General features: G+C 41.5%; 2 protein-coding genes and 4 non-coding genes across 7 annotated transcripts; all 6 read right to left on the reverse strand.

The window, feature by feature from the left end:
* Positions 1-3,786: 3,786 nt before the first annotated feature.
* Positions 3,787-5,092, reverse strand: LOC104938692 (probable peroxisomal membrane protein PEX13). 2 transcript variants are annotated; one of them, XM_027272799.1, is made up of 6 exons: positions 5,042-5,092; positions 4,887-4,961; positions 4,759-4,817; positions 4,359-4,670; positions 3,926-4,301; positions 3,787-3,851 (listed from the first exon to the last, which is right to left on the reverse strand). In XM_027272799.1, the coding sequence occupies exons 2-5, from the start codon at positions 4,889-4,891 to the stop codon at positions 3,937-3,939; spliced, it is 741 nt and encodes a 246-aa protein (XP_027128600.1). In that variant the 5' UTR covers positions 4,892-4,961; positions 5,042-5,092; the 3' UTR covers positions 3,787-3,851; positions 3,926-3,936. The 2 variants fall into 2 exon arrangements, with proteins under 2 accessions (XP_027128600.1, XP_019112728.2); XM_019257183.2 differs by having other exon boundaries at positions 3,926-4,670.
* A 1,612-nt stretch (positions 5,093-6,704) lies between these two features.
* On the reverse strand, positions 6,705-6,777 carry trnar-acg (transfer RNA arginine (anticodon ACG)). Its single transcript has one exon. It is a non-coding gene; the product is annotated as a tRNA-Arg (tRNA).
* Positions 6,778-6,990: 213 nt separating this feature from the next.
* On the reverse strand, positions 6,991-7,062 carry trnah-gug (transfer RNA histidin (anticodon GUG)). The gene has a single exon. It is a non-coding gene; the product is annotated as a tRNA-His (tRNA).
* Positions 7,063-7,484: 422 nt separating this feature from the next.
* trnar-acg (transfer RNA arginine (anticodon ACG)) lies at positions 7,485-7,557 on the reverse strand. The gene has a single exon. It is a non-coding gene; the product is annotated as a tRNA-Arg (tRNA).
* A 217-nt stretch (positions 7,558-7,774) lies between these two features.
* On the reverse strand, positions 7,775-7,846 carry trnah-gug (transfer RNA histidin (anticodon GUG)). The gene has a single exon. It is a non-coding gene; the product is annotated as a tRNA-His (tRNA).
* A 668-nt stretch (positions 7,847-8,514) lies between these two features.
* On the reverse strand, positions 8,515-23,231 carry LOC104921029 (cryptochrome-2). Its single transcript, XM_019265807.2, has 13 exons — positions 22,902-23,231; positions 19,751-19,859; positions 18,398-18,540; positions 15,332-15,516; positions 14,996-15,084; positions 14,636-14,776; positions 14,409-14,534; positions 14,013-14,198; positions 13,748-13,899; positions 13,431-13,633; positions 12,279-12,359; positions 11,631-12,190; positions 8,515-10,970 (listed from the first exon to the last, which is right to left on the reverse strand). The coding sequence occupies exons 1-12, from the start codon at positions 23,057-23,059 to the stop codon at positions 11,637-11,639; spliced, it is 2,127 nt and encodes a 708-aa protein (XP_019121352.2). The 5' UTR covers positions 23,060-23,231; the 3' UTR covers positions 8,515-10,970; positions 11,631-11,636.
* Between the last annotated feature and the right edge of the window lie 2,462 nt (positions 23,232-25,693).

Here is a 25,693-nt window from a genome sequence, read left to right on the forward strand (position 1 = left end):
ACCACCAAAGCCAAACAAGGTTTTCCACCATGGCTCCAAACGCCGAGCTGCGACAAGTGGCACACCCACCTCCAGGGGGCCAAGGAGTGGGACAGAGCCCCAGAGAAACCACAAACTGAAGAGCATTTCACACATCTCTGCTGTGGTGACACTGAGGACATCGGGCGGTAAAGGTGGAGCCATCTCAGGGGTGCGTTGTTTGGCTGCAGAGGGAGCAGGGGTCTGCTTGAAAAGTTCAAGTTCAACGGTAAGGTGACGCGCTAAGGTGAGGAGCAGTAGGAGACACTCCTGGAACAAACTCCATGCACATCTTCTGACTGCAGGAGAACCAATCTGCAGTCCCTTCACCTCCTCCCTCAGCCTCCTCACCTCCTCAAAGCTGGCCTCACCTGAAGCTGCTCCAGGAGAGCGGCTCTGTTGGCTGCAGCGCTGCCGAGAGGGCCAGCTGATGCGAGGACTGAACATCATGCACAGAAGACTCTACAAACAATAACAAACAGAGCATTGATTATGGGTCGTGAATGAATAAATCTGCACGGGAATGTTGACTTGATTTAGCTAGATAGTGTTACAGGATTTTTTTCAAGGAAAAAACCCTGAATAAAGAAGACTGGATTCAAAGTATCAAAGTTGAATTTATTATTCTTGTACAAGAAGGAGCGTTTAACAGTGCGACACCAAAAAGGGGTTACAGAGAAAAGGCTCCTCGAGGAGCTCAACAGTCGGTTCTTATATGTTTTTTAAAACAGGCTCGCTCGGACACCTCCCGCCTGATACGATAATATCATAAATTCTTTTTTGGTTTTCTGCTCAGTAATGAGCATTATGATTCAATCCAAATGGTACTTCCCTAGCCTGTCTCTCTGATTTATAATTACTCTCCCTGCCAGCCTCAGTAAATCAGAGGCCAACTAAGGGAAGTGCACGAGACATGCAAAAGACAGAATACACACTATATGAATTAAAAACACCTGAACCCCAGTATAAACTAATTTTTATAACATATAGCATGGTAAAGTTCTCTCTCTCTCCACTGTCACCATCTGTAAACATACATGTCCATTAATGCAGGTTACTACAAAAGTTTGTGTGTCTGTCGTCCAGCAGGTTCTCGAGGATCGTGGCTGCTGCTGTGATCCTGCACGACATCCACTACACATATTAACCTACTACTGTAATTATTGCTACCATATCCCAGTTTAAGTCAGTTTAATGAGGCTGTGCACTGTGCCTCCTATATCTTCAACGGTCATCACTTTAAGAGTAGACTTAAGACTTTCCTTTTTGATAGAGCTTATAGTTAGGGCTGGCTCAGGTCATCCCTTAGTTATCAAATCAAATCAATTTTATTTGTATAGCCCAAAGTCACAAAGTACATTTGCCTCGAGGGCTTTACAATCTGTGCAGGGAGTGACACCTTCTGTCCTTAGACCCTCGTTCGAGTGAGGAAAAACTTGCCCACAAAAAACCTTTAACAGGGAAAAAAGGTGGAAGAAACCTCAGGAAGAGCCACAGAGGAGGGATCCCTCTCCCAGGACGGACAAACGTGCAATGGAGTCACGTGTACAGGACAAATCAACACAAACATATTGTACAAGTGACAATGAAATGATAAAATGACCACAGTAGCAGATTAAGAGCAATAAAATGTACAGTAGTAGAGTCCCCCGGCAGTCTAATCCTAGGGCAGCATGACTAAGGGATGACCTGAGCCAGCCCTAACTATAAGCTCTCAAAAAGGAAATCTTAAGTCTATTTAAAAGTGTTGACCGTGTCTGCCTCCTGAACCCAGAATGGTAGTTTGTTCCACAGAAGAGGAGCCGATAGCTGAAAGCTCTGGCTCCCAATCTACTCTCGAGTACCACAAGGAACCCAGCGTCCTGAGAGCGCGATGTTTCTAGAGGGGTAGTAAGTATATGAGCTCTTTTAGATATGATGGTGCCTGACCATGAAGAGCTTTGTAAGTAAGGAGAAGAATTTTAAATTCTGTTCTAGATTTAAACAGGTGGCCAATGCAAGAGCCAAATGGGAGAGATGTGATCTCTGATCTTGGTTCCTGTCAGAACAGAAGTTAATGCTGCCATAGGATTAGACTGCCGGGGGACTACCACTCCCTCACCTCTTTCTGTTTGTCTGTTTCAGGGTTATGCCTAGTCAGGCACATATTAGTTGAAGATGCAGTCCACATCTCCCTTTCCTTAAATCTCTCTCTCTGTAAACATCATGTCTCATTAATGCAGTGATACTAACAAACTCTTCCCTGGAGTTTCTGTGCTCTGTCTGTCCAAGCAGGTCTCATGGATTGTGATCCTGCACGACGCCACACTGTCATTATTGCTACATATCTCCATCACAGTTATTATTAAGTTAATAGTTGCGGCTGTGCATCTATCCTTCTCTATTTATCTGTCTATCGGTGGATAGACGAGCTTGATGAGCTCGGGTCTGCTCGAGTTTTCTTAAAGGACGTTTTTCCTCATGGAGGAACTGTTGGGTCTCTGTTAAAAATATTATAAAGAGCATAGACCTGCTCTGCATGAAACGTGTCATGAGATATTACAGCATGGTGCACAGAGCAGCTCGTACTCACTGTCATGGTTTATTTAGTTGTTGGTGAACTTACCGCCCAGAGGTTTGGTGAGGGTGTTGATCGCAGAGAGGATGGCTGAAGTCATCTCCCATCACAAACAACAAACAACACACTGGACTGCTGCAGGTTGTTTTTATTTTATTCCCACTGACTGAACATGCTGCTGTAAACATCACGTCAAAATGGGCGCGCGAACGTACGTCAGCACGCATTCGTCCTTGAGTGAGCTGACGCTGCGTTGACGCAAGTGACGTAAACAGGAGGAGTTTGTTTCGAGTCAGTTTAATGATATATTTACATTTATGGATGTCAAATTCCCTAATAAAATATAGATTATTATAATAAAAAAGTCTATGAATATTCATGCAGATATTTTCATCCAATAATCTGTTAGTAATAACTAGAACTTTATATGTAAAATTAAAGTGTCAGCTAAGTTTCATTTTTGCTTTTCCCTTTTGATCCTTATATCATGTCTCTATGCTGGTGCTATGTTACTAATGTTCAATGAACTAGTATGACTGAATTTTAAAAGTTCAAAAGTCAGTTTAAAATCTTTGCATGCATTTAAGATTAAAAACCAAGATTTCACTGGCTGAAACATGAAAGGGCGACTATTAAAGCCCATAAACAGCTGCTATAATTTGTAATAGCCGACTGTATTTGCTTCTATATTTATTCGCCATTTACATTTTAATTTCCCCCTCTTTGCAGTCATTATAACCCTGACTATTTGTGGTAATGTATAGTGCCTTATTGCTCCAAGACACCAGTGGTAGTTTAAGTCAAGTGTCAGGGTATATTGTACAAGTCTGTCTATCATGATCAATGAACTGACGGTTGTGTCCCATGTGCACCTCCTGTAGTAGAGTTTACATCAGGGTCACTGGTTGACGTGGAGTGCCACCTGCTGGACATTACTTGTCTGATTAAGTTTGTGACTAACACCTTGGGAACTGCCCCACTAACAAGTGGTTTCGTTGAGACAATAGCCTTAATTATTGTTGCAAATTAATGGTTACACACACCTCAAGTCTTTAACTCATCCTCCACATTAGTGTCGTTTCTGCAAGTAGTGTTGACAATGCCAAATTGTCATTGTACAGCACTGAAGGCCATGTAGCAGTTAAATGCAGAGTTTTAAGACAAAGCTTTTTGCAATTTCAGGGTCCAAAAACAAAACCACAACAGCAAAGTAACTGATGACTTAAGAATTTATTGACATCTGGTCATTAACAGGAGAACCATCTGGCACAGAGACCTGTAAGAGTAAACACATTCATGAAAAGTTGCACAAGGGGGAACAGCTATTGAGTAGTGTGAATTGTGGCTTACCAGAAAGATTTTTAGAAGCCACCCTTGGTTGGAGCTTTAGCAGGAGCATTTGGTTGGAAAGTTGCTTTGCTGCTGCGTCTGGATACCGGGAATGGGGGAACAGGTTCTCCTGGGGTGTAGCGGCTTTGAGCAAATGTTGCTTGTCCTCGTTGGTAGCTTGAACGAGAGCTGTAGGAGTACACTGGCTCCAGATCAGACACGTCACTGAAGACTGGCTCAGGATTTTCATAGCCTGCACCGCCGCCGATAGCAGGTCCAAAGTTTGAGCTCTCATCATGAGGGGCCACATACCCATAGCTACCCCCTTCATAACCACTATCTGAGCTACCATACCCACCATAGCTTCCACCTACAGCACTGCCACCATAGCTTCCACCTACAGCACTGTCACCATAACCACTAGCCGAGCTACCATACCCACCATAGCTTCCACCTACAGCACTGTCACCATAACCACTAGCCGAGCTACCATACCCACCATAGCTTCCACCTACAGCACTGCCACCATAACCACTAGCTGAGCTACCATGGCCACCACCATAGTTTCCAACTGAAGCACTGTCACCATAACCACTAGAGTGAGAAGGAGCAGGAAGTTGAGCTGGTTTGCCAAAGCTTGGGCTTGATAGACTTGGTAGAGAGGAGCTGCTGCCTGGACTAGAACTCATCCCTTCCCCACTGAACATATGCCCAGAAGAAAGTGGTGGCTGCATGAAGGATGTGCCAGCATTGTTTGAGCTATAGTCTGAGGGGGAAGAGATTGTTTAAGAACCTGCATTCACTTAACTTACAGTAGTCTACAGAACTTAGTTCATTGTTCAGTATTGTCTTACCTTTCCACACAGGGACACAGGTGATAGTCCCAATCAGCAGACATGAAATCCATAACACCCTGAAATAAACATGATTTAAGACATAAGTTGTTCAGTAACCCTTTCAGAATATAGAGTAGTTTACTTACCTCATTGTAGTCTAGGTAAGTGGATAACTTTGATATAAGGATAAGGTTGAAGATTTGTAACTTCTCCCCAAATGACTGCACAATCAAAGGATAAAGGTTAGAAACAACATAACACAAATAAACATGCACTAAAACCTTTAAATCCAACTACAAACCTGCAGCTCTTCCCAACAGGTGGTGACTTTACACTTCTACTGGAGCTGCTTTTAAATGATTCTCAGTGCACTGGGAATTGATTGCTCAGTGGTAACAGCTGGTGGTAAAACACACCTGTAGATTGGTTAATTAAATGTGTTAAAGAGCAAACAAGGCACTAAAGTTCTCTGCTAGTGGATGAAAATGAACATTCATTAATTGATGTGTTGATGCTCAAGGCACATTTTATCTGAAAAGATGTCCGTTTACACACTTTTTATATCTGAGGCTTTTTATATCTAAGGCTGCCAATACTATTTTTCTTATCATCAACAAATCTCATGATAAGACTAAACCAGCAACTATTAAAAACACATAAGTGACATGTTTTTTTATTACTTTGAAGGCATAGTTTATTTTGACTCAGTCCCACAGAAATACCCACTAAAATTTTTGTATCCTTCATTTTACTTTATGAATAATCTGAATCTGCAGAGTAACTAGTAACTAAAGCTGTAATACAAACAAAGTTGACTAAAAAGTAAAACATTTCCTTTCAGAAATGTAGTGGGGCAGTGTACCTATGTGCATTTCATTCTATGTTACAATGACAGGCCTTTACAGTCATTGTAACATAGAATGAAATTTACTTTTTTTTTAAAAAGTAAATATGTCACAGGGGGGGAAATACTCCAAACACTTCACATACCCACATCCATTCATAGATAAATAACAGTAGCTGTGTAAGGATACAAACAGGACTTAAAAAGTCAGAAGTACAAAAAGGGGCAGAAATAAACCTTTTCCCACAGCAGACATGTTGATATGAAACAGTAGGTAAACACAGGTGTTACCAGTTATATAGTATACACTGTGTTCTATATTGTGCCTTTTTGTGTAATAAAAACAAGTGTGAATCTTTGTTTTAGTTGCATTTTATCAACATAAAAAAAATGAAAAAATAGAAAAATAATAGACCACGAAATTAATTAAGGTTCAGTTCCATTGCATGTTGGCTCACTGGAAAGGCTCTGCTGCAATAAATGGAGCCTCAATTACTAAGACTGTAAAAACATGTGTTGACACTGCTATTATTCCATGTCAAAATGGCTGCTGTGAAAAAGGTCTACTTTACCCTGCAGTACTTCGTTTACTGCCAGTAGAGGGGAGTGTAAGACTTTACATGCTGTCTACTGTGGCTTTCTGTCGAGGCGGGAGTTGCCTCCTCGTTGTCTCCTTTGAATGAGAGTAATCTTATGCAACAACAGCAACTCCTTGTCTCAGTTATCCTGTTTTAGGTATGTATTTGCATGCACAAACATATTGATTGTCCAATGGTGACATACCAAACGCCATGTATTAAGGTTTGTTAGAATGCATGAGAATTATTTTTACAGTGGTAAGCTTAAAGTTCATGCTGGCTATCACCATCACATCTAAACAGCGAGACAAGCTAGTTCACTTGGTGTTCCCAATGTGTTTGAGGGAACTTTTACCATTTGTATGAAATTCATTTTGAGTTATTGAATTATACAAAACACCTAAAGTCCCAAAGGTTGCTGTTTCTTTTTAAATCATATAAGCATAATTTATTATCTATAATTACATTCTTTACCTGTAATTGGGCTTTTCACAGTTGTAAGCGTGCGGTCACTCGAGGGCTTTTCGAGCTAAAGTATGAACCGAGCTAGCCAGGAGTCGAACCTAGAATCTTCTGATCCGTAGTCAGACGCGTTATCCATTGCGCCACTAGCCCGCCACACAGGGCTCCTTTGGGAACATGGAACGCAAACAGCCGCTGTGTTGTACTTTGTAGACGAGTGTGGAGAACGGCGGCCAAATGACTGGTAGAGTCGCAAAAAATGGGGCCTCACACAGAAAAGTTGACTTAGGCCGTCAAGTTTCAAAATACGTAAAGCACAGTGGAGGCCTAAGGAAATGATGCGAAAGAAGTACAGGTCACCACTTGTGCCGTGACCCGGATTCGAACCGGGGTTGCTGCGGCCACAACGCAGAGTACTAACCACTATACGATCACGGCCACATGGAAAGGGCAGGGTCTCCTTGCTGCACTCAGTGCCTCATTGTTGTGATGGCATAGTTTGAGCTTTGAATGTCAAAGGTGCTACGGTTTGCTCAGTATGGTTCCCTAGACAATTCTTAGAAAAACGCGGCCCAGTTCCAGAGAAGGTTTCACCGAGCACTGCTGTGTATGTTCTTCAGGGAGAAATCTGTTTTTTCAAAGAAGGATGATTGGCAGATAAGAGCCAAAACCATCACGGCCACTTGCGTACTCAGTTGGTCCTTAAGCTTTGAACATCAGCACTAGTACTGTTTTCTCTGCTCAACTTGGGGGGTTTAGATAGTTAGCAGCACACGGCGAAAGGTCCTTCACCTGTAATTGGGCTTTTCACAGTTGTAAGTGTGCGGTCACTCGAGGGCTTTTCGAGCTAAAGTATGAACCGAGCTAGCCAGGAGTCGAACCTAGAATCTTCTGATCCGTAGTCAGACGCGTTATCCATTGCGCCACTAGCCCGCCACACAGGGCTCCTTTGGGAACATGGAACGCAAACAGCCGCTGTGTTGTACTTTGTAGACGAGTGTGGAGAACGGCGGCCAAATGACTGGTAGAGTCGCAAAAAATGGGGCCTCACACAGAAAAGTTGACTTAGGCCGTCAAGTTTCAAAATACGTAAAGCACAGGATGGAGTGCCTTAAGGAAATGATGCGAAAGAAGTACAGGTTACCACTTGTGCCGTGACCCGGATTCGAACCGGGGTTGCTGCGGCCACAACGCAGAGTACTAACCACTATACGATCACGGCCACATGGAAAGGCCAGGGTCTCCTTGCTGCACTCAGTGCCTCATTGTTGTGATGGCATAGTTTGAGCTTTGAATGTCAAAGGTGCTACGGTTTGCTCAGTATGGTTTCCCTAGACAACGTCTTAGAAAAACGCGGCCCAGTTCCAGAGAAGGTTTCACCGAGCACTGCTGTGTATGTTCTTCAGGGAGAAATCTGTTTTTTCAAAGAAGGATTATTGGCAGATAAGAGCCAAAACCATCACGGCCACTTTGCGTACTCAGTTGGTCCTTAAGCTTTGAACATCAGCACTAGTACTGTTTTCTCTGCTCAACTTGGGGGGTTTAGATAGTTTGCAGCACACAGCGAAAGGCCTTTCACCTGTAAATGCATTCCTGCATTAGACTGGTAAGCATCGGTAAAGACTGCAATCTCCAATGACTCATCAATTTTTGATAGTTGCTGGGGGAATTCTTGGTAGCGATACGAATGCTGATTGGCCCCATCATACATTTGTGGTCACAAAGAGGAACTTTGATTGGCTGACATTACCAATAATTACATAGATACACAGGTGGCAGGGAGCACTGAAAATGAATATACTGTAGATGCTTTCCCACATAAATTAATTAATTTGATTGTGGGTAAGTTATAATATAACACAAACAGAAAACAGACCATAAAGTTCACAGTTCAATCACAATTCTTTCAGCAATTTTAATGAAAATAAACTCTTTTTGTACAATACAAAACAAATAAATATCCATGTAGCCCATAGTTATCAGACAGATCTTTGGCCCTGCAGAGCATCATACTGTTGTTAGTTGGAATGTACAGCAAAACACAAGCATCTGATCAGGGCTTGTGCTGTGTTCAGGATAAATGGGAACTGTGGGCCATTCTGATCTGTGGTCAGCTGAACTGATGCTTCCACTGGTTGATCTGTCCTTTTACTTTCTGGTATTCAAACTTTACAGTTCCCACTCATCTTAAACACCAACAGTATTACACCTGCACAGGCTGTGAATCTTTATACCTCTCTGGGGAAAGTTTTGACCCACCCAGGAAACACTGAGGGGGTTTCACAAAGTCAAACTGCTAGTCTGGCCCGATTTTTCTGCACAGGGTTGAAGTTGGAAAAAAAAATGGCCAATGTTTATGCAATGTGGTGACAATTTCTTTTTTGTAAAAAGTACAGTTCATTAAACCTGATTATTTACTGTCAATTTTCTGTCACAATAGTTATTTACTAATGTAACCAGACAAAAAGATTGTAGGATTTCGACAATATTGTGTCAAGTTTACTGAACTAGAAAAAATGGGTGTCACAAAACACAATTTGTCTCAAGAGGCTTTGAGGAAAATTAAATAGACACATTTCTGAAACAATTGGTCTATTTAATCAACTGCTGAAACAATTAGTCAATTGTTCACCTAGTTGATTGGTAGAAAATCTGTAGCCATTTTCATAATTAAATAACCGTTTTGGTTTTATCAAGAAAAAATGGCAAACATGTAGGGTGGTTCTAGCTTTTCGGCATTTCTCTGAGAGACTGAGAAATGATTTTACGGAACAGTTTTTAGTTGATTAATCCAGGAAATAGTCATCAGACTAAAATTTCTTTAAGTGTAACCTCAATAAATTTACCACTTAGAACTGATAAATCTCAATAGTTCACTGACCATGTGCAGAATTTGTTGCGTATACTCCCCTCAAGTGGATGCTTTTGGTAAGAAACATTGAGGCAGAAACCAGATACGAACCATTGTGAACCCCCCTTAAACAGACCATTAGTAAAACAGACAGGTTATGGTCTTTCACAGTTTATATACAAACTGATAAATACTGTGCATGGGGAGAACAACATGGATGTTTTTTCTCTACATTCATTCAACACAAGCAGTATTTTCAATTGTCAAAGAAAAATATGGCAAATCCAAAAACTTGTGTTAAGGTCTTGCCTTTGCCTCTTAATTTACATCGTCTGAGTTAGAAATGTGCTAAGCCTTCATAGATGTGTGACCCTCCTAAAACAGACAGGAATTCATGATTTGTTGAGGTGGACTATAAAAATGTAATGTTCCCTTTCACTAATTAACATGCTAGCAAATTCACATCTGGCAATTACATATCAAAATGTAATGAGTTTCCATGATGTTGCTTTGTATTTTGTTTTGTTTTCATGTGTGTAAGGTCAGGAGAATGTCCTGAACAAAATCATTAGGGATGCTTGAACAGAAATAGCTTCTCTATTCCCCTTGAGTCAAAAGTGGCTTTAAAAAAAAACAACAACAACAAAAAAGCAGGCCCAAAACACCCACAGCTGTACATTTAAAAAGGTAGCTACAACATAAAGTGAAGTTTAAAACATTTCAGTAAAGGTCAATAAATCTGTCTGAAGCTCTAATAGTGTTCCTGTCAGCCTCTAAATAAGGATAGTTTTTGGCCTGGTTAGGACCCAGAATAATCTGGTTTAGATCATTATTCTGGGACTCTGCTGTCACCCACAACTTATTAAATCTCATAAACCACAGTTATGCAAAATCATTCCTGCAAAATGTCAAAATACACTGCTTTATCAAATGACTCGGAGTTACTTTTCTTTTCCAGAACGGAGCACAGAGAGTCTGATGTAGAGACATGACAGGTGACCTTCAGCCTGCTGCACCACCTTGTTTAGGACATTCATAAAAGCAAGAGGACAAGCAAAGAGGTGCTACTGCTGACGGCCACACTATGTTGTATGGGTTCAGTGTGGACATTGTGTGTACATCATGTTGCTCCTTATTAGCTGTGTGTGTGCTGCAGAGATGGAAATGTACAAGAGAAGATTACTCATCTTTAATATTTGAAGGGGTTATGACCTCCTCCATTTCTTAAAATAAGCATTATTTTTGGATAATTTACAGTAATTTTGGACTGGTTCTGCTCTAATTAATTAATTTAGCTTTTAAAAAGGTGCTACCCTGTCCTATTTCCATGTTTTTAATGATTGAGTGAGTAAAATGCTTTTGTACTGCTTCCATTTGTGTTGTATGCATGCGTATTAATTTTTTATTTTGTCCACATATCCAGAACCCCGTCTCTCCAATGTCTTCATGATCCAGTTGTCTGAGACAGATGTTTGAGGACTGTTTTTCCCCCCACCTGAAAAATAAGAAAAAACAGAAAAGAGACAGAAAAGAAACAGAAAACTGTTTTAGTTTCTTATACTACAAGATTATTCAGATTTCTTTCAATGCAACCTAAATTTAGTTAACAAAAACATTAACAAGTTATTTACTTAAAAGTTATTTTTTTTAAAAACTAACAAGCAAACAAAGAAGTTTTACAACAGCTTCATCGATTTTGGACTCTCCAGGTTTCCTAAAAGTCAGCACGTATAACAAAGTTTGAACCACAACCCTAACAAGTTATTCTTAATGTGAAGGCAGTAAGTTATAGGCTAACAAGCTATGTGCTCTTGATAAGTATACAGTAGCTCTGTTGGACCCAAATATGTTGTTTGGATATTCATTCATTGGGTTTTTGGGGATACGGATATTAGTTTTTCTGTTTGTTTTTAGTTTTTTTATCTAAATGTAGGGCAGTAAATGAATGTTAGAATTCTGGTGGATTCATTATAGTAGACACTAGATTGTTTATCACATTTGCCCTTATTTTGGATTTTAAATAAGCATATTTTTCGATAGCATTGCACCTGAGGTGAAGCAGTTTATATTAGCAGTTCTGTCCAAACATCTCAAACATGCTCTGTAGAAAATGTTTTATACATGATAATAAAAAGAAGGTAATAGTGTGTTGTACCTTGTATCATTGCTGATGTCCTGCGGCCTCCCCAAAAGTCTCCTCCTCCATTCTCTCCTCATCCTGCACAGCGTCCTCCTCCATCCTCTCCTCCCCTGCTTCCTCCCTCTCCTCCTCCTCTGACCTCCTGTCTCCCTCCTTGGTTGTTGGAGTGCAGCTCTGTCGCCCACGTTGCCTCTGGCTGCGCCGCATCTTGCGCGTGATGCCTTTCCTCCTCGGACCCAATGAAGAGGTCTGAGATGAAGGTGTGGCTGGACTGGGAGACGGGGATGAGCTGTGACATGAAGAGGAAGGCGAAGAAGGTTTGGACCTTGAGAGAGGGCTCTGGGTGGGAGGAACTGCTGTGGATGAAGGATGGCAGGCAGATGTAGATGTTATGGCTGCAGAGGGCTGTGTGTGTAAGCCAGAGGGATTGCAAGGTGTTTGGGATTCGTATCCGTCTACTGCGTCCTCAGGGTCTGGATGTGAGAAATAGGTGGAGGTTGCACAGACTGTGGACGAATCAGGAGCTGTAGAGCAGCCAGCTTCTTCACTGTCGGCAGGACCTCTGGGAGGAGAGTCTAGAAAAACGTTAGAGACATCAGACTCAACATTTGCTCATTTTTCTTGAAGTAAATAAGGGAAATAAGCTCCTGCACTTCCTCATACCAGGGCCACTGCTAGTCTGGGACTCATCAGTCATGGGTGGCTCTGCCTCCTCTTGGATCGTTGGTACTGATGCTAGCAGACCTGACAGACATACAGACAGAGCACTGTAACCAACAATAACTCCTTTTTACTGCAAATGTATCTCTTTATGATCATGTCCAGAAATGACAAAAGCAGATCTTTTAATCGCAGTCTGGCTCCAAAAGTCTAAAGAAAAGAAAATAACAGAGACTGATTGCTGTAATCACTCCTCTTTATACCGACTATGAAGTGCTCCCTTCATAGTGTGATTATACTTGAAATGGGAGACAAATCCTGTCTTTGTTTGCAAAAAAATGCATTCGAAAGTTCAGCTGGAGTGAATAGTCAAATCAGCTGGAAATCTTCTCAACTTGTCTTTGTTTTTCTCTTATTACAAAAATTCCCCACCGTAGCCAAGCCAGGAAAAATGTCAAAAACACAAAGAGGCTATTTTAGCGCAAACAAGACTGCAACTTTCCCCCCAAGTTTATTTGGTAAACCAAGACTGTTGAAGCCTCTTATCAGCTTTGGGTAAATGTGAGAATGCATTTTACTCAGTGTGAGTACCAAAGATTTTCTATCAGCATTTAGAGTGCAGCCATGATGGAGAGAGCTCACTTCACAGCCTGTGTGGACACCAGGGATGATAACTCCAATGTACATATGGACATCAGACTGAAGCATTATATAAAAATAGCCACTGAGAAAACATTGAATACAAGAAAAAAAAAGGCATTGCTGTTGTACAAACTTGCAGCTTGACCCAGTATTGACAACACAATGACTCATTCTGTCCCCACAAGTCACATTTGTAAAGAAAATGCACAGTGCGGACAACAGCAACAATCAAAAACACCCAGCATAAGCTGGACCACTAGCTACAGTTGTGGTTGTGTGTCCAGTCTGAAGAGACACAAACGTGGCCTTTCTATTGGTCAATCTGCTCATGAAGGTGGGGATGTTGTACTGTGTTCACTCTGCCCCCAGAAACTGTTGGCAGCAGTGTTTCACTTGCTTCAAATCAATACATCTGGCACAGCTGTAGCATATACTGGATGTTGTTCTTTTTAAAAAGGACTATCAAGACTGTAAAGTTAGTCAGGTACAGGTTAGTCTTCTCGGTTGACTTACTGAGTCCTCTGTAATGTGAGAGTTGCTGGTAAACTTGTTTCATTCTCTCGATGTTGAGCCTGCTGCCCTCTGCATGGTTTATCATAGGTTTGGGGTAATCCACTCCCACCACACAGTTGGCTGCTTTCTGGACCGACTCTGGGGCGTTCCACGGCTCATAGATGTAGCGGTTTGGGTAATCCTTCAAGATGGGGATGTAGCGCCTGCAGGAAATTTCAGAAGAAAATGCAAATCATTTGAATCCAGTCGGATTATACGGAGGAAACATCCTTAAATTTGCAGAGATTTAACATGTGGTATAGTTAGAGATACTGTACCTGATGTAGTCTCCTGAGGGGTCAGTTCTCCTTCCAAAGCCGACAGGACAGTAGCAGTGGAAGAACTGCTGGAAGAAGGCACTACAGGACAGCCACATCCAGCTGCCGGCATTCACACTCCAATCTGCATCCAGCAGCAGCTCCTCAAACACCTGTAGGAACAAACACAAAATGCTACATGAGCTATATTATCCATCTGTCCTACGTTTACGTGTTCTCCACCAGGTTTGCATTTGAGATCAAGTTAAAAAGTGCGTTGTCCTACCTTCATGCCGCTCTCCCAGCTGATCCACAGGTCTCCTCTGGTGAGGAAACAGGCCACGGCATGCCGGGCCAGGTGGTGGATCCAACCCTCTTGTCTCAGCTGGGTCATGATGGCGTCAATCCAGGGAAAACCAGTCCGACCCTCAGCCCACTTGGCCAAAGCCTCTGGGTTCTGGTCCCATGGAATCTGGAAAAATGTCACATGACAACTACAAATTTAGTAACTGAACTGCACACATCTGCCCAAAACTTTACATGAGTCCCAACCTGAACATATCTACATGTCCACCTCAAATCTGGTCAGAAGCCATTAAACCTAGAGGATGCTATCGTTTACCTTTTACACAGTGTTCTGACTTTTTTTCTTGGTAACTGGGTTGGTTAAGTGTGAACTGACCTGGACACAGATGGGATTTCCCTCCATGCGGTCAAAGTTTGGGTTGTTGGTGGCAGCTGTGTAGAAGAACTCCCGCCATAACAACTGGCCAAACAGGGACAGGGGAGGACTGCAACGCTTGCGAAGCTGATGGAGGACACAAGAGAGAAAGAACAACAGAGGAATGATGCTGCAATTCCAAATTTGATGATCAGTAGTATCAGGAGGTTGAGTTGCAGGTACAGTACCTTCATATAGAGCTCTCTGAGGTTGTAGTACAAAACCCTACAGGACAGACAGCCGAAGCGCAGATAGGGGCTGAGGCCAGTGGGACTGGCATACAGAGAGCATGTGTTGACCCGAGGATGCTCAAAGTTGGCCACCCACACCTGTACAGGCAGACATAAAGGAGATCTTGTCATGTAAAACACTTAATGGTAAATAAAACACAGCGACCCAAAGAGGTAGTGAATAAAAACAGTATTCAAATTAATGAGAAGTTCAGAGCAGCGGTGCAGAGTATGATATGACTGCTGTTGGTGATGGACTTGTTGGCTGCTTTCTTTTACATTTATTTAGAGTTTTTTACAGATTTACAGTGAGTTTACCTTTTTGTCGAGGTGTTTATTGAGTCTGTCCAAGGCCTCTGACTCTCCTCCCCGCCAAATAGCTGGAGGTAAACCCTCCGTCCTGAAACCTGGACACACGTTCACATGGTCAAGTCAAAGTCAAATACAAAGCAGCTATTGTTAAGGAACCACATTTTGCTCACGCACTCAACTGTTCGTTACTGAATGGATAATATGGTATTCTAACAGCTTTATGCCTAATAAAGGTATGATTGAGGACAGAAATTATGTTCTTCAACAGATAAAGAGCATGTTGTCGTGCTCATCAGCATTAGGACTCAATTCTGAAGATGTAATCACACCAATCATGCGTACCTAGTTCTTCCAGCGAAGGTATACTGTATAGCTGGTCATGATTGTCAGCTATTTTAGTACGACATTTGTCCATCTGCTGCTGGGTGATGGGCGGCAGGGGTCTCCTGGGTAACTCCAGCCTGCTCACAATGGTCTGAAACCGCTTAAAGGTCAGAGGAGGACTATTGTTGTTCATCTCTATTACCCTGTATGAATACAAAGAAGACAGAGAAGTACAATTTACATAACAGATGACGTCAGATACAAACACAAGCACACACACAAACGCATTGTCTAGCATATAAAAAGGTAAAAGCCTTTAGTATGTTGCTTGTGGTGCAAATTTATTAAAGACCATAATCAATATACAACTGAACGCAGCAAATAATTCAGCCAACTCATCCAGTTATAAAACGAAAGCAAGTTGAATTTAAAAAGAGCTCCAAACAGAAACGAAGCAGAAAACAGGAGGTCAATGTGACATTTGTATTTGTTAGTGTGAGGAAGGTTACATCAGATCCCCGTGGAGTGATCGTGGACGTATTATAGAGCCATGAGAAAACAGCAGATCAGTCATGTGACCTAAATGTTCACTCTGTCTTTAACTTTTTCGCGTTTAAATGTCACATTTAGTGCATTAGAACTATTTTTTGAAAAAAGAAGTTGTGAAATTGAGGATTTTTTTCCATCAAATTACTCTAATGCAAAACTCCATCAGTCTGTGTTTCCGCCGCTTTACTCCAGACATTAATAAATAGCTAAATAGCAACAATGAGCGCCACTTGAGGTTGACATTGATGGCTTAAAGTGAAATGTCTCAGCAACCGTTGGATAGATCGTCATGACATTTGTGTCCCTCCATCAGGAAGCGCTATTAGCATCTTTAAAAAGGAATTGCTCTTCTACTGTAAATGATAGAGACAGATGCAGGATTTTTGGAGCCGATACAAAGAGTAAAGAAATTATAAGAATAGACTAAAGTATGTTATTTAAAGGAAGATATGGCAGATCCTTTCCAATGATCTGTCAGACATGTGATGTTATGACATCAGCATAACCTTGTCTGTCCTGCCTGTGCAGCGGACAGTAAAGCTCCATATTTATAGTTTCTATCTTCTACAACTTGTCTATGTCAGTGAGGCCGTTCAGGACACCTGGCTGCTGGATTTGCAGCAGGGATATCCTCCTATTGGTCGATTCACTGTGCCTACTATGAGCGAGCACGGTAAGCTGGGCACATGTCCACAACAACCCATATAAACCCTTCAACCCTGCCTGCCTCATCCACTCATTCTCACACACGGGCCAGTGATATTCCAATCCATTATGCAATACAGTGCTGTAACACTATGCTGAGCTGAATGCTGCCCGTGATGAATGCCAGACACAGCGAGGCCTGTTTACGGGGTAAAGTCACTCTGCTCTTACTCATCCTACCACCTGGTCGCAGCACATGGACAGGGGTGTGACCTGCAGTAACACGAGACGATCACCGGAGGGCTCTGCTGTGTTTACTGCTGTGAGAGGACACGGTTCGGGTTTTGTTCAGCATCTTGGGAGGGTGATTTTCTCATGATGAGAAAAACACTGAACTTGAAAGGTGATGCCCTCCTTCGTCCTCTCACATGTCAAGGCTGTTACACAAGACCGGACCACTGATGATGGGAAGGTCTTGTATAAATCCAGCATCTTATTGAGCATTGGAAAACATTTCTCTTGCCTCCATGTCATGCAAATTCAACATCAATCCTAAATCTCAACACTTCAGTCTTAAGTGATGTGGCCATTGCTGTATGCTTCAGCACACTGAGCCCAGATCATCTTTACATTTAGCTGATGTTTCTATCCACAGTGAAACAATCAAGGTACAGTGCGACTAGGACATGTTAGTGCAGCAATAAGTACTGTGACTGTAGAGGGGGGGTAGATCTTTTATCTCCTGTTCATTACATTCCCAATAAGTTGTATTGCTACTGGAAAGATTGATGACGAGCACAACTCATTTGAAATTAAGAAATAAAAATAGAAATGAACAACTTAATGAATCCACATATTTAGTCTGTGGCGTTGTTAGTCCGGGGCATACGAGGCTTCATCATTACATACACATACTTGTGAGCATTCCAAATAGCTCAACCATATCAGGCTAATTAAGAGCCCCAGGTTTGACATATCGTCATCGAATTAAGGTTATCACGACACTACTGAGATTGAGGTGGTGGTTCAACACCAACCAGCACATCTGAAGCTCAGTAAACGTGTTATATCTGCGCAAGAAAAGAAAAAACGACACGTTGAGGGCTTGTGTGAATGAGTCCTGTCATAACTGTGGGGTTGCCAGGCAACCAGCTGTGCCAGGCTAGTCGTTTCACGTCAACCAGAACGGTGGCTCTCGAAAGCGAAACCATTGAGACTTGCGTAGACTTGCGTGCATGACGCCACCGTTTTGGCTCATGAATATGTAGCAGCGCATAACGTGCCAAGGGTTGGGTGAAGAGGGCATGGTGATAAATAAAAAGAAATACATTCTCAGTGAGTAAGGTCACTCTGACTAGAGAGAAGCATGACAACAAGAGCGGCACAGCGTGAACACACTGTGTTATTTCATGGCAGTTAATTAGGACAGCGGTGATAGAAATACATTAAATTAATGAAGCTGTTTATATAAATCACATCAATGTAAGTGCATATTGTCACATCATATAAAAAAAATAACTATATGAGACAACAAAGTTGGAAAGGAGCATTAACCCCCAGGATTTAAAGGAGCTGTGGAAATCCAACATCTCCTCTACACGCTGGATAAAAGGAGTTTTTCCTGTTAGTTACTTTGTGGCAGCTTTTTCTCAGTGCAACATCTGAGAACCAATTTTCACAGAAATACCCACAACTCAATTTTCCCTGGTTCTCAATGGACCTCTCATGTGTGTATGTGCCTCTCTTCCTGTCTGTGTACCGTGTGCGCTGCACTAAAATACAACAGATGGGAACATTTCAAGATAAGGAGAACACTAAAAGTGCTGGTTGTTACGCCAACACTGGTTAATAACCCAGGTTGAACTGTGTGTGTGTGTGTGTGTTACAAACCTATCCAGGTTGTAGAGGGTGTGTGAGTTTCTGACAATGGTCTCCACTCCAAACTCCTGTGCCATCTTGATGATGGCTCCATCCCTCTCCTTCCCATAAGGCTCTGGGTCATATTCAAACGTCAGCCTGGTCACTTTCCACTCCTGCAGCGAGAGCGAGAGGATTTGTTAGCATGGCAGCAGGGCAGCAGCAGAGTGGTACCACCGTTGATCATGGTAATACACCAAGCTTTCTGTAATCCAGCTCGTCAATGTGCACTTTTCTAAAGAGTAAATCGCCATCCAGATCTACATCATTTCAATCACAGGCATGGGCAGATATCATGATCTATTTTATCGCAATCACAAGCCATTCTTTGATTCCCTGTAGACCACAGCCAGAATTCAAACAAACGGTCTATGAAAATCTCCATTTGCACCATTAAAACACGACATTACATAAAAGGTACGACACAGGTTTGAAAATGTTGATTAAAGGTTTAAAATAAATAACAACAACTCAAATGTTGCATTGTTTAAAAAGGAAGACCTACAAGAAGTTATTCATTCAGTCCAGCATAGACATCGAGCTGACTGTAGCACAGTCAATTCAATTATATTAATTCTGACACGAACCATCATGTAGGGATAGGCAACCCGATTTTATGTCAAGATTGTGATCTATGGCATCCTTAATCTAATTTCCAGGAAAGATGTAAAGGTTGTGGTATTTAAAGTCCTCCTCCTCCTCTTCCTTCTTCCTCCACAGACTTGGACTGTGTGAGACGAGGAAATCTCTAAAGACAAAGATGTGTGCCAGGTACGGAAGTTTGTCTTCACAAGCTGCAGAAGTGAAGTGCATGATGGAAGACTTCCGTTATCATTTTCACCATAATCTCTAATAGTCTCTTCATACAAACTGCTCAAAACCACTGAACTGTAATAACTGGTTAATAACTCTCCCTCTAGCGGTGCACAAACTCAAAATACACAAGCATCTACAGCCAATCAGATAACTGTGTGCTCAGTCACAAAAACTACAGTAACCATGTTTCTCCGCTCCAACTCCGAACTAATCAGACTTGACAGACAGTGTATAGATATAATAACGTCTCCTGTCAGATTCTGCCTTAAAATGCAAATCTAAGATGCCAACACTGGGAGATTTTGCCTGATTGACTGAACAGGGTTAACAGTCCAGGGTCGCCTAACGTCCGTAATAAAAGCAAGGCAGAAACCGATCAAGATCAAAATTTAAGGCCTTGTTCCAAAACATTCTCACGGTTTATTGCGTGTTTCTTTTGGTGTTTGAACGGTGTGAAGTATCGGTCTTACGGACAAACAGAGAGAACAGGTAATGGGCAAGAATACAGACCTTTAAAAGCCTCGGGAAAACATCAGTTGGCTGCCCTCTGACTACAAACAATCTGGAGTTTAGCTTCTTCAGACTGCTGTCCAGGTCCTCCAGAGCCTCCAGCAGAAACCTACACACACACACAAGGAAATTGAATTAGTAAGAAATACAACCCACCTACCAGGCAGCAGGTTATGAAACTATAGCAGTGTTGATTGTTTCTCAGCACACTGATAGGATCGAATGCCATTTTTCTGTCTCTTGTCTAATCAGCTCCCTGCAGCTGTCAAGTTCTTTTTAATTTCTCCTTGAAATATTAGATTTTTTTACAATCAACAGCTCTGCAGATCAAACATCGCTGACCAAGATCTGCTCAGGAGCTTTTGGACAATTAGTTGTTGAAAGCGAAAAATGTTTTACTGCTTCAGGCTTCTGCAACGTTTAATAATTTAATGTTTTATTTCTGGTTTATAATCATTTTGATGGATGTCTGAGTTTTAGTTGGAAACAAAGAACACCCCGAAGACCACGGTCAACTGTAACCATGAGAGTTAATTGATTATTTGCAAAAAATTGTCAATTATGAAACTAATTGTTACAGCTGTAGCTGCTTCACAATAAAAGCCAAGTGGAAAACTGTATCATGAATAAAGTGCTACGACAGCAACTCGACGCAGAACAGACGACCAACCAGGAGTTGTTGAAACAGTTGTGGAAACAGTGAGAGGGTGCGTTTGTGATTTGTCAGGCTAAATTCAGACTACTCTGCAGTCTAACAATCCAAACACAATAAAATTATCTGATTTTGCGAACTCCAAAAATATCAGTGCCTGCCTCAAGAATCCTGTGTTGGGACAATGAATATCTAAGGTTGTACAATATGGCTTATGAATAATATTTTAGGCAGTTTTTTTTTAGAAAGCCAGTGAATCAGAGAAATAAAACCCTGAGTTACAAACCTACATTTACTCTCCACGTCTGATTTGGTCTGAAAATAGCCTCACTGTGTCTTACAGTTCTGCACCATGATTTAGAGTTTGGTAAGAGACGGCTGCTGAGCACAAAAGTAAATTGAACTTCATCAGTCTCTCCTGCCGGCTGCTCTTAAAGGATTAGTTTAACCAAGTCACACAAAACATTTTTTGCTGTGCACCCAGATTTGTTTTTTTTATGTTTTCAGATCTCCATCTCTGAAATTTGTACTAATTTAAAGCTCGTTTCACCGCCTAATTCGTAGCGTGAAGGAGAAAGAAGTGCGCTCGCTGCAAAACGTCCTATCTGAAGTAGATTATGTGACAGAGGACCTGCTGCATGACTTTTTTCTAAAATAACAGAAACATAACTATTCTTATTTTGGGGTGATTGTACAAGTAGATCCGTCTGCTACAGCAAAGTAATAAATTGTGTTCTGTTTCAAAAAAGGTCAAATTAAGATGTTATGATATCTTAGTTTTTGACTTGCTGGTTTGATAAACCAGCAAGTACTTATGTACATTAATACTGTCACTTCAGCTGTGCCTGCTAAAACCTGTGCGCATAGTCTGAGTTGTTTATTTGTCACTTCCGGTTATCGGCACAGGAGTGTGTGTGGTTGTGGTTTCACCTTTAGAAATAGTTATATATTTTCTGTTGACCATTTCACGACTATATCGTCTCGTTTCCTGCCATATCATATGTATATCATATCATATAGCTCTGTCTAGTTTAGTTTGTCATTGTTCTTTTGGTTAATAAGCATCATGAAACTTTAACGCGTCAGGCCTACTCAGCCACTTCAATAGAAAGTTTCTGTTACAATGGTTAGGAACACCTTCGCATGTAATACTGCGTAATTATACACTAATAAAATAAATAAATAGTAAAAAAGGTATGTAGTAGTATATTGTATTCCACTTCTGCTATTTGGATTGTGACTGTCACTCAACGTAGGTTCAATTAAAAGAGGTCTGTGGTAAACGCAGCCGAAATGTCAGTCTACATGACACGGATGGATTTAATAAGAAGATATGTTTTGTATTTGGGAGAAATATATGTATAAACAGGGCGGCACAGTGGGGCAGTGTTTACATGTGCTCTCTCTGCGGGTACTCAGTCTTCCTCCCACAGTCTAAAAACACTTCATTTGTGACTTTCCCCCATGTGAGTGTGAGTGTGAATGGTTGTTTGTCTCCATGGTGCCCCGTCCAGGGTTGCCTCGCGCCCTAAAGTCAGCTTGGATAGACTCCAGACCCACCGTGACCCTGATGACAGCCATTCAAATACATACTGAATCACTGTCATCTGAGTTCAACGTGGCGTTAAAAGAGAATTTAATGCCCCAGCCACTTTACAGACTCAAAATACTCTGCTTGTATATATTGTATATACTTTTATCTTTATTTTTATTTTATATTTTTATTTCATATTTTATTTATTCTATTTTATTTTATTTTATTTTATATATATGTTTACATCTTTACGTTTGGACAGAGAGAAACGTAATTTCAATTCTGTGTATGTCTTGTACATTTGCAGTTTTGACAATAAAAACTTGAAACTTGAACTTGAAACTTAATGGCCTAAGTCAGTAAATATCATGCAATGCATGCACATAAACAAACACGGTTACATTAAATGACACCTGCATTAAGGCTATAATATCACTACTGTGGGATATAAACACCCTGACATGTGATTAAACGTGCCAGCTTTTATATTTACATGACTTTTTTCATGTTTACAGTAATATGCATGCACTAAATCTGAGTTTAGTCCAGTTTATGATCATAACAAACTGCGTCATCACCTGTGCACACATAAACATAATGCGGGTTGAATAAAAAAAGGCGTTATTAAGCGGATGGTTTGCGTATTTCTCCATCCAAACTCCCCGAGTTGGATAAGTTTGGAGGAGGGGAGAGTCAATAAAGTGGCCAGCGGTGATTTAAGAGACACAATCAAACGCAGGCTTCTTCCAGGTGTGTCTACCTGACAGATAAACACGTGTTAACGTTGTACGTGTGTTGTTTTGGTGTTACACCTCGGCTTTAGCATGAGCTAACTGACGCGTAACGGAGGCCCCGAGCCTCCGTTACGCGTCAGTTAGCTCATGCTAAAGCCGAGACAACTCGTTTATTATTACATAAAAACAACAACCTGATAACTTGTGTTTGCTTTAAGTGAAGTCACAAACCTCCATCGGTTTATTCCCACGTTAGCAGCTCCGGCAAACCACGGGTCCAGGATATAAACACAGCGCACCGTGTCCGCTCCGTTCAGGGCCTCCTGCAACGCCGGATTATCGTGCAGACGCAGACCTTTGCGAAACCAGTGCACCGAATTCACCACCATGGTTATTTACTCCTTAATCCACATCATAGGATCAAAAACTTGCGAGGAGAGAGAGAGAGAGATGCGTCGAAATGAAGCCGATTTTAAAGAGGGGAAACTTCACTTGCTGTCAGATGTAAACCAACACTGAGGAGGAGGAGGAGGAGGAGGAAGGATGGAGGCGTGGACAAACAGGGGCTGCACTGTGTGGTTAGATGTTATTATCCCTGTATCTGCACCCTGATTGGACAGAAGAGGGGAAAGCGTCAAGGTGAATTACAAAACAGGAGAGCTGTGATTGGTTGATTAGAGAATGGCAGCGCGCCCTGGTGAGGAGGAGCTGTGTCACGTTTCCGATTGGGAGCTGTGTCATGCTTCCTCTGCTGCCCAAACTAGTTTTTTCTTCCGAGCTCAACTCCTGCAGAAGAACTGTAATCTCAATTGCAGATTTGATTAAAAAATCTCAAATCTCAAACACAAACAATAAATACCCAGATAGCAAATATTTTGGCTGTATTATGGCATACATTTGGCTTAACTGTGGTATGATTAGGGTTATCCATAATAGATAAGGAGGTGCCAGCAGTATATCAATTTTCAAATCAATTTTATTTGTATAGCCCAAAGTCACAAAGTACATTTGCCTCTGAGGCTTTACAATCTGTACAGGGAGTGACACCCTCTGTCCTTAGACCCTCGGTTCGAGTGAGGAAAAACTTGCCCACAAAAAACCTTTAACAGGGAAAAATGTGGAAGAAACCTCAGGAAGAGCCACAGAGGAGGGATCCCTCTCCCAGGACGGACAGACGTGCAATGGATGTCACGTGTACAGGACAAATCAACACAAACATATTGTACAATGACTGATAAAATGACATTGAATTACAATGAATGATAAAAATTATTACAGTAACAGATATGGTAGTAATAATGACAGTAGTAATATATGTAGTGGGCGTCGTGCAGGATCACAGCAGCAGCCACGATCCACGAGAACCTGCTGGACGACAGAGCACAGAAACTCCAGGGAAGTTTGGTTAGTATGGCTGAGTTAAGGCATGTTTATGGCATTGCCAGAAGATTGGGCCGAGCGGGAACAGCTGATTTGGGGCTCTTCTGGGACATTTATGGCTATATTTTGGAAGTCCACAATTGTTTTGGGTGGATTTTGGCTCCCTTTTGGTATGATTTTGACTTTCCTAATTTAGGCCATTTATGGTCCAGACATCCACCCATAACCTTGCTGAAATGAAAGCCAGATTTGAGCTGTGTCATGCTTCCTCTGCTGCCCAAACTTGTTTTTTCCCCCCTGTAGTTTCCGAGCTGAACTCCTGCAGAAGAACTGTAATCTCAATTGCAGATTTGCTTAAAAAAAAATCTCAAACACAAACAATAAATACCCAGATAGCAAATATTTTGGCTGTATTATGGCATACATTTGGCATTTTTGGCTTAACTGTGGTATGATTAGGGTTATCCATAATAGATAAGGAGGTGCCAGCAATATATGGCTGAGTTAAGGCATGTTTATGGCATTGCCAGAAGATTGAGCCGAGCGGTAAACAGCTGATTTGGGGCTCTTCTGGGACATTTATGGCTATATTTTGGAAGTCCACAATTGTTTTGAGGGAATTTTGGCTCCCTTTTGGTATGATTTTGGCTTTCCTAATTTAGGCCATTTATGGCCCAGACATCCACCCATAACCTTGCTGAAATGAAAGCCAGATTTGAGCTGTGTCATGCTTCCTCTGCTGCCCAAACTTGTTTTTTCCCCCCTGTAGCTTCCGAGCTGAACTCCTGCAGAAGAACTGTAATCTCAATTGCAGATTTGCTTAAAAAAAATCTCAAACACAAACAATAAATACCCAGATAGCAAATATTTTGGAAGTCCACAATTGTTTTGGGTGAATTTTGGCTCCCTTTTGGTATGATTTTGGCTTTCCTAATTTAGGCCATTTATGGCCCAGACATCCACCCATAACCTTGCCGAAATGAAAGCCAGATTTTTTTTTTTATTGGTTTTTGAGTTACAACATCTCGAACATCTCAAACAATTGGCAGCACAGAAAACAATAGCACAGACTTAAACAATACTGAAAAGGACAAAGGCAAATAAACACTAAAATAAATACAGACATAAAATATAAACAACAACAATAGATAAATAAAAATAAATAATAAATAAATGAATAACATAAATAAATAAACCTTATGAAAGCCAGATTTGAGCTGTGTCATGCTTCCTCTGCTGCCCAAACTTGTCCCCCCCTGTATCTTCCGAGCTCAACTCCTGCAGAAGAACTGTAATCTCAATTGCAGATTTGCTTTAAAAAAATCTCAAACACAAGCAATAAATACCCAGATAGCAAATATTTTGGCTGTATTATGGCATACATTTGGCATTTTTGGCTTTAAGAAAGCCTTTTGGCTTAACTGTGGTATGATTAGGGTTATCCATAATAGATAAGGAGGTGCCAGCAATATATGGCTGAGTTAAGGCATGTTTATGGCATTGCCAGAAGATTGGGCCGAGCGGGAACAGCTGATCTGGGGCTCTTCTGGGACATTTATGGCTATATTTTGGAAGTCCACAATTGTTTTGGGTGAATTTTGGCTCCCCTTTGGTATGATTTTGGCTTTCCTAATTTAGGCCAT

This window comes from Larimichthys crocea, chromosome XXI (genome assembly GCF_000972845.2).
Source record: "Larimichthys crocea isolate SSNF chromosome XXI, L_crocea_2.0, whole genome shotgun sequence".
Classification (NCBI taxonomy): domain Eukaryota; kingdom Metazoa; phylum Chordata; class Actinopteri; family Sciaenidae; genus Larimichthys; species Larimichthys crocea.

Excerpts from the sequence above, each read along its gene's own strand:
- LOC104938692 (XM_019257183.2), bottom strand. Across the intron at positions 4,671-4,758 it reads CTGTGTCCCTGTGTGGAAAG|ACTATAGCTCAAACAATGCT; the intron begins GTAAGACAATAC and ends CTTCCCCCTCAG.
- LOC104921029 (XM_019265807.2), bottom strand. The coding sequence starts at position 23,059 with ATGGTGGTGAATTCGGTGCACTGGTTTCGCAAAGGTCTGCGTCTGCAC. Across the intron at positions 19,860-22,901 it reads GTGGGAATAAACCGATGGAG|GTTTCTGCTGGAGGCTCTGG; the intron begins GTTTGTGACTTC and ends GTGTGTGTGTAG. Across the intron at positions 13,900-14,012 it reads GCTGGGAGAGCGGCATGAAG|GTGTTTGAGGAGCTGCTGCT; the intron begins GTAGGACAACGC and ends TTGTTCCTACAG.